The 17,123-nt window shown below is 41.0% G+C and overlaps 1 protein-coding gene across 1 annotated transcript in view; it reads right to left on the reverse strand.

Moving 5' to 3' along the window:
- Nucleotides 1-17,123, reverse strand: part of Spata17 (spermatogenesis associated 17) — a 177,154-nt gene that overhangs the window by 995 nt on the left and 159,036 nt on the right. The window contains 1 exon segment of the mRNA XM_042258816.2: nucleotides 3,319-3,401. Coding sequence (XP_042114750.2) covers nucleotides 3,321-3,401 — 81 coding nt within the window. The 3' untranslated portion in view covers nucleotides 3,319-3,320.

Here is a 17,123-nt window from a genome sequence, read left to right on the forward strand (position 1 = left end):
ATTTTCAATTTTTGAGCCATTCATATACTGGAGGGGAAATAATGTACATTGCTTTTCCTGTCTAACCAATCATTTAATTAAAACTCATCTCATTTGACTTCCAAATGGAACCACATTTTAGCAGGAAGACAGGCTGGACCAAAGCCCATTCCAAAGAAGACTGGGGATATTCATCAAAACATAATGCAGGAAAACTCCCACGCATGCCACATGGGGCCTCATTCATAAATACAATGATCTCAGCTTTTTGTGACAATGTCTTTCCACTCTACTCATTAGAGACTTCCTGTCTGGGGGGTGGATGGGGCTGAAAAGACAGCACAATACCAACAGGGCCCAGCATATTCTGATTTAGGTGACCAGTTACAAAGGTAAATTAAAGAAATTAATAATATTGCTAATTCATAAATACTTAAAACACTAAGAGCAGTCATCAATCATTAATTTAAATTCTGCCACACATTTGTGTCATCTTTGCATTGCCCAGGCTTTTTAATTAGAACCAATGTGAAACATTTGTTTCTCTTGCTCTTATCTTTCACCATAAATAATTTAGCAAGTATTTTATCTTCAGATAAAATAACTGTATCTTAAGTTACCATGATTAAGGAGATTGTAATGGCCTCATGTTTGTAATTGTAGAGGAGAACTATTAGGTCTTACTGGATAATTTGGTTTAACACTGACTTTGTCTTATTAAATAAAAATTTAAAAATAAGTTGAGCCAGGCAGTGGTTGTGCACACCTTTAATCCCAACACTCGGGAAGCAGAGGCAGGCAGATCTCTGTGAGTTCAAGGCCAGCCTGGTCTACAGAGCAAGATCCAGGACAGCCAGGACTACACAGTGAAACTCTGTCTCAAACAAACAAACAAACAAACAAAAAACCTGAACAAACAAACAAAAAATAAGTTGAAATATAAAGCAGAATCTGGGAAAAATTAAGTTAATGAAAAATCTTATCAGCCAGATATAGCCATCATTATCATTTCTGCAATATATAAATGTATATTCACATATTTAACATAAAAATGAGTATTTAGAAATGTAGTTCAATAGATATTCAGGTATGTATGTACACATGTACACACATTAAATTGTTATGTAATCAAATTGCACAGTGGCTTCTAACATGGCCTCCTTAGAAACATAAGGTAGGTGCTTGGTCAGATTAGTAGGTAAAGATTTGTTAACACTTTTTATATCAGTATAGAATTACACCATATGTGCTCTCACTGAAGTTACTATATATTAATGAACATTTAAGTTGGTTCCAATATTTTCATTTAGTAATTTCCTCTGAATTAAAACATTTCATCCTAGAGGGAAGCTTCTTTAGTCTCAGGATGTTCTAAAGGAGGCTCCTTAAGACTCAGGGTGCAAACAACTCATAAGTGTCAGAAAGTCCCTGAAACCAAGCAGATTCACAAGGGCCCTCCCTACCTAAGGTTATATAAGTAAGAACTGCTGAGGAGAGTAGACTCTCTGTCCCACTGGGCTTCCTACAAGTCATGCAGAGAGCTCCAGGGCTGCATCTTTCATGAGTTGTCAGGTTGGGGTGGGCTCTCTGCAATGCAGGTGCTTTGAAGTGTCTACACTTCGGTAAGTAACTCCTTACTAGTACTCATAAACAATCCAATAAACTCACTGGATCACCAAGTTGGACTTTGGTGTGTGATCCCTTTTTTCTGTTATCAGTTCTTTATCTGGCATGAATAGATGACTGCTCATGTCTCCCAGAAACAGTGTCACACAAGAAATATTCCTTTATAAAATCATTATATATAGGATTGATAAATCCTTGAATTAAAAGTTGCACACATATATGCAATATATTATGGCTCACAGATACATTAATAATATTCAATGGCAATGATACTTTAAACCTTTGACACAGTGCTCCTATTTGTTGATACATATATACATTTTTCTACTAATTCAGAACATTTTACATTTATTCCCATATATTCTTTTGGAACAGTTAAGAGGTGAGTGTTGGTATCTGTCTTTAACATATTAACAACCAAATAGAAGTCTTCAGAGAGATATGTGGTAGAGGAAATATGAACACCAAATGTAGGGAAGGCTTTAATGTATGCTATGCTCTTCCCCAAAGAACAGTATGTTCCCTCAGCTGTTAGCTGAGAGGACACTGGGCAATTCTCACACTCATTTCTTATCTTTGACCTTTTCCTCCAACTGTATTTCATCTCATACCTGCTTAAGTTGTACAAAAGCTTACTACAAAAGCTGGGCAGTGGTGACATACACCTTTAATTCCAGCACTCAGGAGACAGAGGCAGGTGGGTCTCTGTGAGTTTGAGACCAGCCTGTTCTACAGAGTGAGTCCCAGGACAGCTAAGGCTATGCAGAGAAACCCTGTCTTGGAAAGAAGAAGAAGAAGAAGAAGAAGAAGAAGAAGAAGAAGAAGAAGAAGAAGAAGAAGAAGAAGAGGAGGAGGAGGAGGAGGAGGAGGAGGAGGAGGAGGAGGAGGAGGAGGAGGAGGAGGAGGAGGAGGAGGAGGAAGAGGAGGAGGAGGAGGGGGAAGAGGAGGAGGAGAAGAAGAAGAAGAAGAAGAAGAAGAAGAAGAAGAAGAAGAAGAAGAAGAAGAAGAAGAAGAAGAAGAAGAAGAAGAAGAAAAGCACCTACCTTATGTTTCTAAGGAGGCCATGTTAGAAGCCACTGTGCAATTTGATTACAAAACAATTTATGTGTGTACATGTGTGCATACATACCGAATATCTATTGAACTACATTTCTATATACACAATACAGTCTATGATCTTAGCTTGACTGCAATCATTTCTTTATTTGAAAACACCTTAGTGATAAATATAAGATCATCGAAAGCTCATTTGGCTCTTGAATTTCAGTCGTTTTTCTTTTTTCCTGTCTATCCTACTTTGATAATTGTCAGAGACCCTAGACTCTTTCTTATCCCCTGAGGCATCTGGTTCTTCAAATAAATCACATATTAAATAAGTAAAGAAACTTTAACTATATTGTATTAATATAGTACTGAGAAACAGTTTAGCTTTTTGGATACCACTGGTATATTTTCAGGCACTGTGTAAATCTTTACTATGTCACTTAATTAGAAGATACCCGACTTCTGTTAGTTCTGTTTATGTATTTTTAGTCCATTTTAGAGAAGATATTTTGAAAATAAAATCAAGTGTTGAAAACCATCAGATTAGAATGAAGAGAATTTATGGAATTTATCTTACATAAATATGATATTATTTTAAAGTACCTGACACTTCAGTCGGTCTCATTTGATTGTTTATTTAGTATATATTTTGAAGCAAAAAATGCATACCTTTATACAATTTGTCCAGCTTTCGAATATAATTTTCCATACTTTGAGAAGAGGTCAAAAGATGGTAGAACAGTCTGAAAATCCTAGAGGAAAGAGATTAGATTACCACAGAGACCCCACTGGTTCATACTGGTACCATTATCACATTATCACTCGGATTAACTTGAACTCTAAGGTAGATTTTTAACAACTGCACTCATGTTCCCCATCACGCCTTCACACACAATTAGCCGCTAAGATTTTTATCAGTTGAAAGATTTCCTTAAATTCACACTAGTTTTTGTTTGTTTGTTTGTTTGCTTTGTTTTTTGAGACAAAGTCTTACTGCAGCCCCGACAGTCCTGGAAATCATCACAGGCCAGGCTGCCCTCACACTTGTGTTAGTCTTCCTGTGCTTGCTTCCTGAGTTCTGGGCCAGCAGGCACACAGCACCATGGCTTGCAAACACCGTTTTTAATGTCTGTGGGTGGTACACACAGGCAGCTCTGAGCAGTGAGCTCAAGTTGGTGAGATTTAACCATCTGCTTTCAAGAAGTTTGCAACGTGGTTGCCTTTTCCTTGGTTTTAGGTAATGGGATTCTGTACTTGATTTTTGACCAAGTAAATGTTTGTTAACTGAATCCCTGAAAAGAGGAATGTGATGTGTCCACATAACTGTACCAGAGGTCAAGTGTGGAAGCATTGGACTTGGCTTTTCTTTAGAAGGCAGGTGGAGAAGAAGTAGTTTTTTGCTAGTAGTCAGACTAACAGCATTTGATTAAGAAATGAATGCTTCCACAGCATGTAGGCTAAACAAGTAAAGCTGCTAAAGAGAGAGCTCCTAAACCAACCCTGAGTACTGTGAAGGAATGATCAGACTACGTAGAGGTTTAGTTCCTTCTTAAGAGTCTATTATTGGAGAAAATTCTGGCCCAAACTTTCTGGCCGAGGAAAGCCTAGGAGAGGGTCTCCATCCTTGACCTGGCTCCCAAGAGGGGCCACACTTCACAAGTCCACAAGGGGAAGCTTAAGAAGAACCCGTGGTATCCTGGTATGTCACCAGATATCTGCAGTGGGTCACCAGAGATCAATCTGACTCTGCCTTGAAACAGAGACTTCTAACCCTAAAAATCTGTGTTGATGACTAAACTCAGGAAAACTTCTACACTGGTCATTCTGTGTTTGTCTTGCCTGTGCAACATGAAGGTGGTTGCTGGTGCTGCTCCTGAGTGCAGAGAGAATGTGTGCAAAAGAAACTCAGAAACAACAACAACAAGAACAAGAACAAATGTGTGAGTCTGAAGAAATACTTCTCAGGTAGCACAGATTGGATGGACTGTGTACAATGGAGCTGGATTTCCCCATGGGACTCAGCACTTACAGTCATGCTCTTTTCTGTTCCACATGTGTCGTGGTGGTAATGCAACTCCAGCCTACTGTTTGCAACACTCCAAGTGACATCTCAGACATGTTTACCAACAGCTAGTAATGCATGCAGCCATTCACCTTGAATCTATAAAGCTCTTTTGTCTGTGTGACACATGATAGTTATTTTTATGTTGGCAACTCAATGTGAATAGCTTCAATTTTGTAAGTGTATATAGCAATATTTTATTTAACCTTCAAAACAAATAGACCCATCCCACATGAAATGCTAAAGAGGGAAGAAATGTGATAGAGGTCAGAAATGTAGCTTTAGGTATAAGGGGAAAATGAAATCATTAGTTTTTCTTATCCTTAATCTATCAGATAATAGTCTTTGTTATGAAGTCATAGTAACAGCAATGTGATTGGTGACTACAGCTATGAATGGGGGAAGCAAATGACGTCAATGTGACATGTAAGGATCTGGAGAGAGAAACTAGGGAAATCTGTTAAAATATTTTAACTATAAGCAATGAAGTGGTATTTGGAAGTAGATTCATTTGCTGTAAATATGTACTCCACACTCTGGAGCAACTGTAAGAAAATAGTTTGGGTACTGCAGCTGAGTGCTAATTAATTGCAGACAGGCTAAATAAAGGGGAAAAACAAACTAAAACTAAATAAAGGGCAAGTGTAGTGAAGAAAAAAGTTACCACGGTGGTAGAGAGTGATCCAAACGCATTAATAATCATTTTAGATGGGCATGGTCTAATTGCCCCATAATAGACAATGGAATCCTGAATAATATAGTTTAAAAACTTGCTTCAAGTATTAAACACAAATAGTGAATGTAAAGAGTCAGAGGAAGGAACACCACGTTTACATTAGCCAAAAGAGAGCTGAAATAGCTATATTAATTTTGGATAAAGCAGATTTCAGAATAAGGAAAATGACCAGGGATAATGAGAGCCATTAGAGAATGATAAAGGGGTCAAGTCTCCAAGAAGAGCTGTCAATCATTAATGTACATGTGCCTCGAGTCAGAGGGTCAACATACATGAGGCAAAAACTCATAGAACTGGTAAGGAGAAGTGGATGGAGTCACTATTGTACTTGGTAAATTCTGTCCCCCTTTATCAGTGACTGACAGATCCAGCAGGTAGAAAATCAACAAGGGTGTAATTGAACTGAACAGCACTGTCAATCAACTGGATGTAATTGACATCTATAGACTTTTTATCCCCCAGCAGCAGGGTGCACACACTCTCCTCAGATTCATATAGAAATGCCAAGATATACTACATACTGGACCATAAAACACTTTAACAAATTTAAAAACAACCACACAAGTAGTGCTTCAGGACAGAGCAGATTTACACTGGAAATCAGTGCCAGATACATGGAAACCTCCAAATATTTGAAACTTAGACAGTGCACTTCTGAAAAGGACACAAATCAAAGACATCTCAGGAGAAAAACCAAACCTAACTAAAAATGGAAATAAGCTTATGATGATGGAAGGCCCAACAACAGTGCATGGGGACAAGGGCAGCAAGGACAGAGTAGAGGACAAGGCCTTTGACCAGTGACCCGAACTGCTTGAGGAAATTAGGAAGAGCACTCACAACCAAGCAAAGGAAGATAATCTGAGTAGAAATCAGGAAATCAGAAGTAGAGAACAGAGTTAGGGCGCCAGCTCAGCAGGTCGACTTCTTGCTCCTCAAGCATGCAGGCCAGAATCTCCACCCCTGGTATCACATAATCCCTGCACTCTGGAGGCAAAGACAGGGGAGCCCTGGGTGAAGACTAGCTGTAACTGGGGAGCCCCAGGTTCTTCAGGGACAGACCCTGTGATAAGAACAGGAGACAGAAACATGGCAGGCAGTTCTGATGGGAGGACCTTGAAAATGGGGAGTTGTTTCTGGTCCTTGGAACCAGCTCTGCCTACTCCAGAACCTGGAAATGTTCTTGTTTCTATCTGAAGTTCTGTCCTGTTGTGAGGCCAGAAATACCAAAACCGCTGAGGGGCCCTGTTTTGTGTTCTGGCTGTTTCCCCTTGTTCTCCTTTGATGTAACAACTCTAGCAAACACAGTTGTGAGGAATGACCAGATACTTCATTGGCCCTGGAAGGTGTGCCCGGAACTCCTGTGCAAACACAGGGATGAAGAGAGGCACGGACACCTCGTGGGTAGGACAACTGGAGTGACCAGCTCGGCCCATGCTGCAGCAGCGCAACAAGCTTTACAAACCCTCAGTCAGGACACATGGTCGGCCCTGTTTGGAACCTGCTCCTGCGGCTCTGCTTGCTTCCTCCTCTTGGGCTCTCACCCACAGCTAAACTCACTCCTCCACTGTCTGTGAGAGTCATTCATTCATTCATTCATTCATTCATTCATTCATTCATTCATTCATGTTTGCAAGACACGGGAACTGGAAGCCGCCGGCTGATGGTGACTTTGGGGGCTATTGATGATTCTGCACAGTAGCTTCTTAAGTCATGGTCTCCAGAGGCAAGAAAGCCTCCATTGCACTCCAGTGCCCCCTGATAGTCTCCAATATCACCGGCTTCAGTAAACCAAGTGAAAAGCAATGAGGACGATGCCCTGTGTCAATGTCAGGCCTCCACAAGCACGTGCACATAAGTATATATGCACATGCACACACATATATGTAAACAAACATACACATGCGAACATAACACATAAATACACATATGCTCATGAAATAAAGAAAGAGAAAAATTAAAAAAAATCATCCACTTCCTTGAAAACATCAATAAAATTGGGCAACTGATAACCAGGCTGAGCAAGAAAGTAAATGAGAGAGAATACAAAAAACTAGTGCCGGAAGGAAAGACAGACCTCGGACCCTGAGAGGACGATCAAGGAATACGATGAGAAGCCTAAAACTGGAAACCGAGTAACAGGTAAAATCACCCAGTACCCTGAAAGACACTGCCATAACTCACACTAGGATGAGCAGATAGTCCAGACCAGCCTGTATCTATTTAAAAATGGGCCATTTCATCACTCTTTCAGTCGACCACAATGTGCCTCGTTAACTGAGGAATGGGGTTCTCTACCCTGCATCTTCATTCTGGAGATGAACAGGAGAAAGGAAGGTGCTCATCACCCGCGTTTTCTCCTCTCAGTCCATCAGTGGTCAGATCCTGCTCATGGTCTACTTATCCTCTTTCAAAAGCCCGATGAAGTAAATCTCAGTGATGCTCTGCCAAGTTTAGAGCAATGTGATGAAAAAGGACTTTGATCACATCTCCCATGAGCAATTGTCTTTTAAACAGTACCCTGAACATGCATATGCACATGTATTTACATGTACAGATAAGATTGGCAATGACTATACTCAGAGGTTCTGGGCTTTTCTCCCTTAAGTCCTGTGATGCTCTTGTGTTCTTAATTTTGGACTTCTCCGAGTTGTGAATCTCCCCTGCCCTGTGCAGTCAGGTAGCAAGTGGGCCTGCGTGCACAGTGGACTGCGCTCTGTTCCACCACTGGTACCAGAACTTAGTCCTGCCTAGGGCCAGACAATAGACATTTATAGTCACATGGATGAACATAGATTGGCTCATTGGGTCCTATAGAAGAAAAATCTTGCAGAAAGATTTTTTCCTGCCTTTCCTGCCTATCTTTTATTTTGTATTTCCCAGTCTCACAGCCTTACTGGTAACTGATTGCTAGCTTTGTAGCAGAAGTACAGCTTTGGTCTCAGGAAACCTCTGGTACTGATTCTAGGTTCCATACAAGTTGTTCCTGATGCAATAAAACAGTCACCCTGCTATCAGACACTATTTATTTGTGAGCTCAAGAAAACCACTTGCACAACACTCTTGTGGGGTCAGGCTAAACAGGGATGGGGGATTGCTTTTCAGAAAAACAACCTCATCAAGAAAAACACTGGGGAGGGTGATTCTACATCCTGCCATGGCTGCTGCTTGCCAGAGCAGACAGCTTTTGCTATTAGGATGCCCAGCCAAACACAAATCATCCGCTGCCACAATGAGCTCCTTGGGACAATTTAGGAGTCTTTGGAACTGAATGGCTCTTTGAGTTGGAAAGCAGCCCAGGTTCATTTTCAAACCCAAGTCAAAATGACAAAGAGTGAATTTCCTGGGCCACTCACCCCAAAGTGTAGGAACCTTAGGTCAGCAGCTGTATGTTTATCTAGTTATTTAAGGCTTTTCAGCGGGCAGACACAGCTGAGCACATAACCAACCCATGTCCATGCTTGTCAGTGGAGCATGCTGCCGCACCAGGGACATAGCCTCGGATGTACAGTGAAAAAATCAAGTTAGGTACATACTGCTCAGCTTAAATGATTTTAATATATTTGGCTTTGAAACATCACAGAGATTTTTCTCTTAGAACTAAAAAAAAAAAAAAGGTAGATGATAAGGAATTTTGATTGAATGCTAAATGCTATTTTAGTGAAAATTATTTCCTGAATGAAACTCCAAATTCTCTTGCCAGCCAGCCTTCAGGACTCCCTCTGCTCCCTGAATGGGAGCTGATGGGGCGGCTTCAAAGAGCAGCTGATATGCTTCATACAAACTCAGCCTCAACAAACCTGAGAGTGATCTGAGTTACTTGCTTTAGTTGACTTGAAAAACCATTCATTTTGGAGGCCACATGGCTGAGAAATTTATGATGAATTTCCTACTGGTTTTGGTGTAGGTGACAGTGCTGATGTGTACATCATGATGATAATGGTGGCCCACTTTACATTACAGGGACTCCAAGGCTGCCTTTTGAGAAGTCTGCAGGTCGTCACCTGGCCATGGACAGGTGTTGGTGAGTGACGCTAACATGAGGGCCCCGAGCTCCGGTCTCAGCAGGTCACACTAACTCCATTTGCTGACCACGAATGAAGAAGAGCTAGGAAGAAGACCCGAGTACACACATGAAGACCACCAGTGATCTCTCCACACTCCAGCGCACCCCTCTCCTCTTCTTCCTCTCTTCCTTCCTGGTATGTTGGCTTCCCATGTAGCCTTGTCTAGAACTCTGCTACTCAGCCTGGTCTCAAACTTTGCCTGCTGCTGTGTGCTTGACAAATGCTGGCATTGTGGCTGTGCCCACAAATCCAAACACCAAGGCTCTGCACTCCTGCAGAGATGCGTGTGAGGCTTCGGTGTCTAGTCTCCTCACAGGTGGCACCTTGTGAGCAAATTTCCCCCTTATGACACCCATGGTCTCAGTAACCGCCATGCACCGCCTTTGGCAAAGGTGCTCAGTCAGCCAGGCTGTATCACACTCCTGTCCCAGGAGGAAGCTCTGAGATGACAGCATCTCCACAGTTTTATCCAAAGTGCACACACTGGGTAGCTGCTGTAGCTGAGGATGCTCCTCTGTTCACTTCAAGCTTCCCAGAAAACAGCTTTAAGTGTTCTATTCTTTGTATTCTCCTAAGTCCCCAAGACCTAGGATTTATCATGTCTTCTTTCAATGACACCACTTGTTTATGCTTTGAAAGGATCAACTTTTAGATGTAAAAACTGATAACACATTGTCAACCTGAACCAAAACAAAACCAGACCTCCCCTGTGTGGAACCAAAATAAGACCAAAATGCTCTCACCCCAAAACTAAAGGCCTAAGACTGCTCCTTTTAGCTACAGGCCATAAGTTACTGGAACAGGCCAGAAGTTACTGAGACCAGTCAGTTCAGATTCCAGAAACCAGGAAGTGTAAAAGTACAGAGCCACAAGATAGTCACGAGGTAATGCCTGCCAGACTATGGAATGTCCTCTCCCTGGTTTCCAGGGTAACTGACCACAGAAATGCCTCCACCTGAGGGCAGCCAATGAGAAATGGTGGCGGGCAACCACTCCCTTAGAAGTAATTTCTAGAAGTCCCTAGAAGCCAGCCAATCAGAATTGTACCTGTACTAGCACCCCTAAATGATGTAACCTTGTGACTTTTCCCTTTAAAAACTGAGCTTGCAGACAGGTGGGCGCTTCCTCCAGCCTCCACTGCGTTGGATGTATTGGACGAAGTCCCTGCCTAGGCTTGTATTGCTTTTGGATATCCAGAATTAAACCTTGCTTTTGCATTCCGGCATGCTCGTCTTTGGTGGTCTCTCTGGGGGTCACGATCTGGGCACAACACCCTGCATATTACTAATGCCCAGAGACTGCAGGTGACTCCAGGGGATACCCAAAGGCTTTCTGGAGCCATAGACTCAGGAGCAGCTCTGTCTTGGAGCTCAGTGGACTCCTTAAAAACTTTGTGATCTTACATAAGTCACAGAATCTCTGCCATGCTTGTCACCTCCTAAAACTTGGAGGCTGATGCAGGGATCACACATTTGAGGCCACTCTGGGCTCTATAGACAGTTCCATGTCACTGTGTGCCAAATAGAGAGAGATTGTCTCAACAAACAAAAGACAATGGAACCAGTGTCCAGCATATAGCAAGTACTTAGTGAGTGCCAGCTATTTTCAAAGACACTCTTAAGTGCACATACTTTTTAAAAGTAACTATGATGAATAGTTGTGGTGATAGTTTATTTGTACGGAAATGTGGTGATATTTTATTTGTATGTAAATAAATAAAGCTTTCCTAGAGATCAGTGTGAAAAAGCCAGCCATTTTAAGTAAACAAGAAGTCAGGCAGCACACGCCCTTAATCCCTTAGCAGGCAGGATCTCTGTGTGTTCAAAGCCACACTAGGGAACAGAACCAAGTGCGGTGACACACGCTTTTAATCCCAGTACCAACCATAGAGGCCTGGGCATCTGTACAGACAGACAGACAGTGACAGAGCTATGTAGGAAGAGGAAGTAAGATAGCTGGGCTAAGAGAGCCAATGAGAGGGCAGAAAAGCAAGGCATATAAAGCCTGGGTAGACAGGAAGTCGTGTCACTTTGGAAGCTGCAGAGTTAGTGAGGTAACGTTGGCTGGTGGCTTTCCGAATTTCCTTGATCTCTCTAAGGTTTTAATTCTGGCTCTGTGTTTTTTATTTAATAAAACCATTTAGAAAATCAGCTACATTTGGCACCCAACATTTACTTCAGAGAGAAAGATGGGCATTGAAGACAGTTCATATGGAATTTATCTTCTTCTTGGCAAAAAATAGCCATTTGGGCAAGAAACTGTTCTTGCCTGGACTGCTTGACAAAATGTTGTATTGACTAGACATGCAGGATCTATAGGAAGGTGACCACTAAACTTGGCAAGGCAAGATGGTCCTTCAGGTTCTTGCTTCACAGAAGAAACTGCCAGACATTCTACAAAACACAGAGATCCTGCTTGCTAAGGATTAAGGGCGTGTGCTGCCTGACTTCTTGTTTACTTAAAATGGCTGGCCTTTTCACACTGATCTCCAGGCAATCTTTATTTATTAACATACAAATTAAATATCACATTTCAGCACAAATATCACCACAAATAGTCTTACATAGTTGCTTTTCCAGGGTTCACTTATAACTGACTTAGGTCAATGGGGACATATCTAAACTGTAGGATTATGCATTTGAGTTGCTTCTCTGTTTTGAAGCATCTTTCTCCACAGCTTCACATATCACTGTCATTTAGCTCATCTGTCGATCTAGTTCTCATAGTCAGCCCCCCCTCATGTGTATGGTCTTAGCTATAGATGAACTCGGGGGCATTGGCAGGCCAGAATGTGAATCAGCAGATAAGTGATGGGGATTCTTGTTTGACAAACCTATTGTATAATGGGGTACAATAATAAAAATAAAAGGGGCACAAGATATGACAATGTATCAGAAGAAATAGATATACATAAATAGATGAATGCAGAGAAATATAGGTATAGATATTAATTTCATTGCAAATAAAACAAAATAAGACATTCAACTATATACTATGCTATAGTTAGGAAGGTCCATATCCTGCTCATTAATTTTTATCACACAACTAATGATATTATGGCAAGAGGTTCCAGGAACATAACCTGTGTATACAAAGATGGCACCAGCTAAATAGAAGGAATGCTGTATGAAACTGGTACTTAAGGGAACATGTGGTATACACATGGTTCATCTACTGGAAAATATGCTGCAAAAATTTTCAGAGCTAATATCAGGATAGCTTCACAAGAATGAATTACAATGGGGAAAACAACAGATACTAACATTATAATATTCCTAAGTAAGTGTTTCTTTGTAGGAGAAAAACCAAATGCTTCTGTCTAACAAGGCTCCCTAAGGAAGTTCTCATCAAGGGCAGTACCCACTAAGAGCCAGGTGACATTTCATTTATACTTGTATTCCCAGGATTTAATTTAACACAATTGCTGGGCACAGAATGGGCTTGGTAAATACTTGGCCACAGCCATGACTGAACAAATGCACACAGGGGCTTGGCCCTGCAGTCCTTTGTGGGTAGCACATCTTCAAGCCTGTCTTTCAACTTGCCTCTCTAGAAACATCATCAGAATCCCAGTGCCAACTCACACACTGACTGAAGCCTTTAGAATCCCAACTAGCAGATACAGCCTTGTATCCCTTCACAGATCTGATAACTTAGGTCTTAAAGTATTCGTAAGATATTATTAATCAATAGGGTTGGGTACACTAGCAAGAAGGAAGTATCAGACTCAGTTGTCAGAGTTGCACGACCAGGACCTTTATCTGTCTTGTCTGTCTTCCTGTGCCATCATAGTGCTGAATATATTATGCATATGCAATTATACACAAATAAATCTCAACGAAATAGAAATGTAGGCCTTTTAAGTGTGACCCTACTTTGCAAGGAAGACATTATCTACATTTTTCAGCAATCAGGGTATTATGCCTTCAATGAGGACTTCATAGGACAAACAACTGCCACCCTGATCTAGACCCTTGACCAGCAAATCTACTACTCCTTACTTGTCCTCCCGAATCCAATGCTTACAATGCTTGCATGGCATGTGCAGGGCCAGGACGCAAGCCCTAAAGTACAGCACTTTGATGGCTGAGTGCTTTGAACCAAAGGAAAGGGGCTCAGAAGCAAGAGCCTTCTTTACCTCTCTGGTCCACCTTAGGCAGTAGAACCCCATTTTCCAAGGCAGGCCATAACAGATCGAATCCTCCCCACCCATGCCAGTAATAAAATATAGACATGATTCTAACTTCCTCTCATCTTTCTGTGGCAGCACTGGCCATGGAGAAATTCTCTGACCTACCGTGTCTACCAGTAATGTCAGATCCTAAGAAGATTGCCAGAAAGGGTCCTGCCCTCTACTCAAAAGAATAAATGTTATACAGAGAAGCTAAGAAAACACTGAGCAGATCACCCTTATGGGTTTCCCTCTCTGCTTTTTAAAAATTATATCACATCATTTTCTTCAAGCTCATTTCTACATGCTTATCTTTTCTTCATAGAACCCGAATATCAGAGCAGACTGTGCCCATGAGTGTTTAGAACTATAGTTTTAGTATTTGGTGTTCATGATGACCCTAGAGAACAGGACTCCTGCAGATAATGAGAGGTAGGGGTGTACTCTAAGTCAGGTCAAGTTCTTTCATGACAAATTCATTGTGCATGAACTTGTAGATTCCAATAGAACATGGCAGATGCTGTGCCACCTTTGGTAAAAAGAATGCCAGACCAACCAATGAATAAACATGAACAAGTAAGATAAACTAATAATTTAAAATTTACAAATAGACTGTAACTAATTCTTCACAAGTGATAGCCATAAATAGGATATTTCGTTATCCAAAATGTTGTAGATTGAAAATGCTTGGGGTCTTTTCAGTGGGAAGGAATTTTGGAATAATTATATATATGTAACTCAGTGTAGATCTTGGTGATGGGTCAAAATACAAATCAGGAAGTCATTTCTATTTCACATGCACAGCACACACTTAGCTGAAGGTAATTTGATAAGCTGCTTTAATTCTGAGCATGAAATAAAATCTCATGTTGTGGAACTTTCTACTTGTGATGTCATGTCATTCTCAGCAGAGTTTCAGAGTTCAGATTTTCAGATCAGGAAGTTATGTAGATTATAACTTGAAATTTAGTTTCAAAGGAAGTATTTTTCAAGTCAGGACAATTTGAGCTAAAAACAGGCTAACAGGTAAGTGAAACATTGATGAGCTGTGTCTGTGTTCTCGGCTTGCCAAACCTGGATTCACACCAGACCTCAGAAATGATCATGTTTGTTAAGTTTATTTCTTTATGCTCCTATTAAAGGATTGATTTTAAACATTCATTTATTTATTCATATAACCTTTAAAAATGTATTAACCACGTGCCTGCATAATCCTTGGCAGTAAGAATATAGTAGTGATTAAGTCAGACAAAATTTCCTGTATCCATGGACTGGAAATTTCTAGAAAGGAGAGACAGATAAGAAGCAAATACGAGGAGGAAATGGGAGCAGACAGACAGGTTTGGTAAAGCATCTGCGACTTCCAATTAGCTCTTAGGGAGGTCACCTGAAGTATCTTCTGCCCAACCCTGAACATAGGAAGGAGTGACCCTGCCATTCAAGAGCACAGCCATACACCAAGTGTGTCACTATAATAGTGTCATATCAAGTGACCAAAATCAAAGTACCCCCAAAGATGGTATCTCTTGAGGTAAAAATTTTCAACTGAAACTTGTTAGTGTGCCTTTGATATTTGCAAGGCAAAATACTAGTCCGTGTGCAGCCACAAGATTGACTGCCTCTGTAGAGCAGGCAGCGAGCTAGGGTACCTGGCCTTGCAAGCAGAGTTTTACACATGTCATTCCCAAGACAGTCACAGTCCAATCCTTCTGCTGCCAGCATCTAGCATATCCACAGGAAGAGGGGCCAACAGGGGTGAATGAGTGCCACCCCATTATTTCCAACCCTCATGGTGTTTTCATTCTCCCGAGCAGCACTGCCTGAGAAAGACATTGGGGAGTGAAGAGGGCTGCTGATAACGGTTATCTCTTCCCTTCACTGAGTCAAACAGTGTCTAACACCAAAAAGAAATTAGTTTGGAGGAAATTCAAATAGAATACTTGACATGTTGTCTGGGCAGCTGCGAATTTGTTTGGTGTGTGTGTGTGTGTGTGTGTGTGTGTGTGTGTGTGTGTGTGTATGTGTGTGTATGATATATGTGTATGCAGGTGTATTTACCTGTGGACACACACAGAGGCCAGAGGGAGACGTCAGTAGAAGGGCATTAATAAGAAGTAGCCTTGTGTTGCTCTCTGTCTACCTTATTTCCTTGAGACAAACTGTCCTTGAATCTGGAGCTCCCTGTTTTCAACTATGCTGGCGACCAGCAAGCCACAGTGGTCCTGTGGCTCTCTGTTTTTCCCACTGCAGGGTTTACAAGCAGACACGGCCATGCTTGGCTTCAAACAAACAAAACAGAAGCATAGGTTCTGGGTCTCTGACTTTGGGTCTTCATGCTTGCGCAGCAAGTTACTCACAGCGCCACCCTTCTGTGGCTGTGGACACTGATGGGAGAAGCAGCCCTCCTCTAAGAGGACACATTTTCTTCTACTTTTCTGGAAACTGTTCAGACTAAGTTTTGGTGATGGGATTTATTATTATTTGTTGGTTAGCTGGAGGGCAGGCCTATGCATAGCACGTATCTTGTACATTTTCTAATTACCTTCTAAAAAGGCAAACACCCCTGAAACAATACTGTGGCTAATTTAAAAGGCAAAGCTAACTAAAAGGAAGGACAATTTTCTATGTATTTTAATGGCTTTAAAAGTGCAAATCTTACCCTTGGAAACAACTAGTCATCAACTCTTAAGAGAAAAAGCAATCCTGCCTCGCTTCATAAAAGCAGTTCATCTCCTTCTGCGCACAGGCTTCATCAAACAGTGCTTTTCACTTGTTGATTTGAATCTAGGCTATGCGACGCAGATGATAATGTGTGGTATAAAAATCAGGAAATTAGTCTCACAGTGGGGAGCCTGCTAACGACGCTGTTTTAATCTTATCCTTCAAGCACTGGCAGAAAACATATTAATTGTGGTTTAATTTATGCAACAAATATTTCATTTTAATTATGCTTAATTTTTGTCAAGCTATAAAAATGTCAATAGTTCTGACAGTGTTTTCTTACAAGTTTTTTCAAATGAAAGAATTAAAATCAAGCACTGTTTCTAAAAGAGATTGGGAGAGAGTTCTAATTACTGCTTGTGTTTTTGAAAAATTGCCAGTCTAGTAACCCCAAAATAACATCTGGGAGCATGTGAACCTGAAGCTTTATTACTCAATATTTGTAATTCTTAATAATATACATGCTTCATTAATACAATGGAATTCCCACTGCAAATTTTTTTATAATTATAGGATATCAATAATTGTCATTAATGGTGAATGTTCTCTATAGAAATGCTTCTGATAATTTCTCTCAGGAAAACTAAGATGAGAATAAGTGAACTGATTGCTACTGAGACAAGACATCTCTGAGGAAAAAGGATTTACCATCAGCAGAAGTGGAAAGCAACACATCCAACTACAAAAGGTGAATGGTTCAGTTATAGTCAATAAATG

This window comes from Peromyscus maniculatus, chromosome 11, assembly GCF_049852395.1.
Source record: "Peromyscus maniculatus bairdii isolate BWxNUB_F1_BW_parent chromosome 11, HU_Pman_BW_mat_3.1, whole genome shotgun sequence".
Taxonomy (NCBI): domain Eukaryota; kingdom Metazoa; phylum Chordata; class Mammalia; order Rodentia; family Cricetidae; genus Peromyscus; species Peromyscus maniculatus.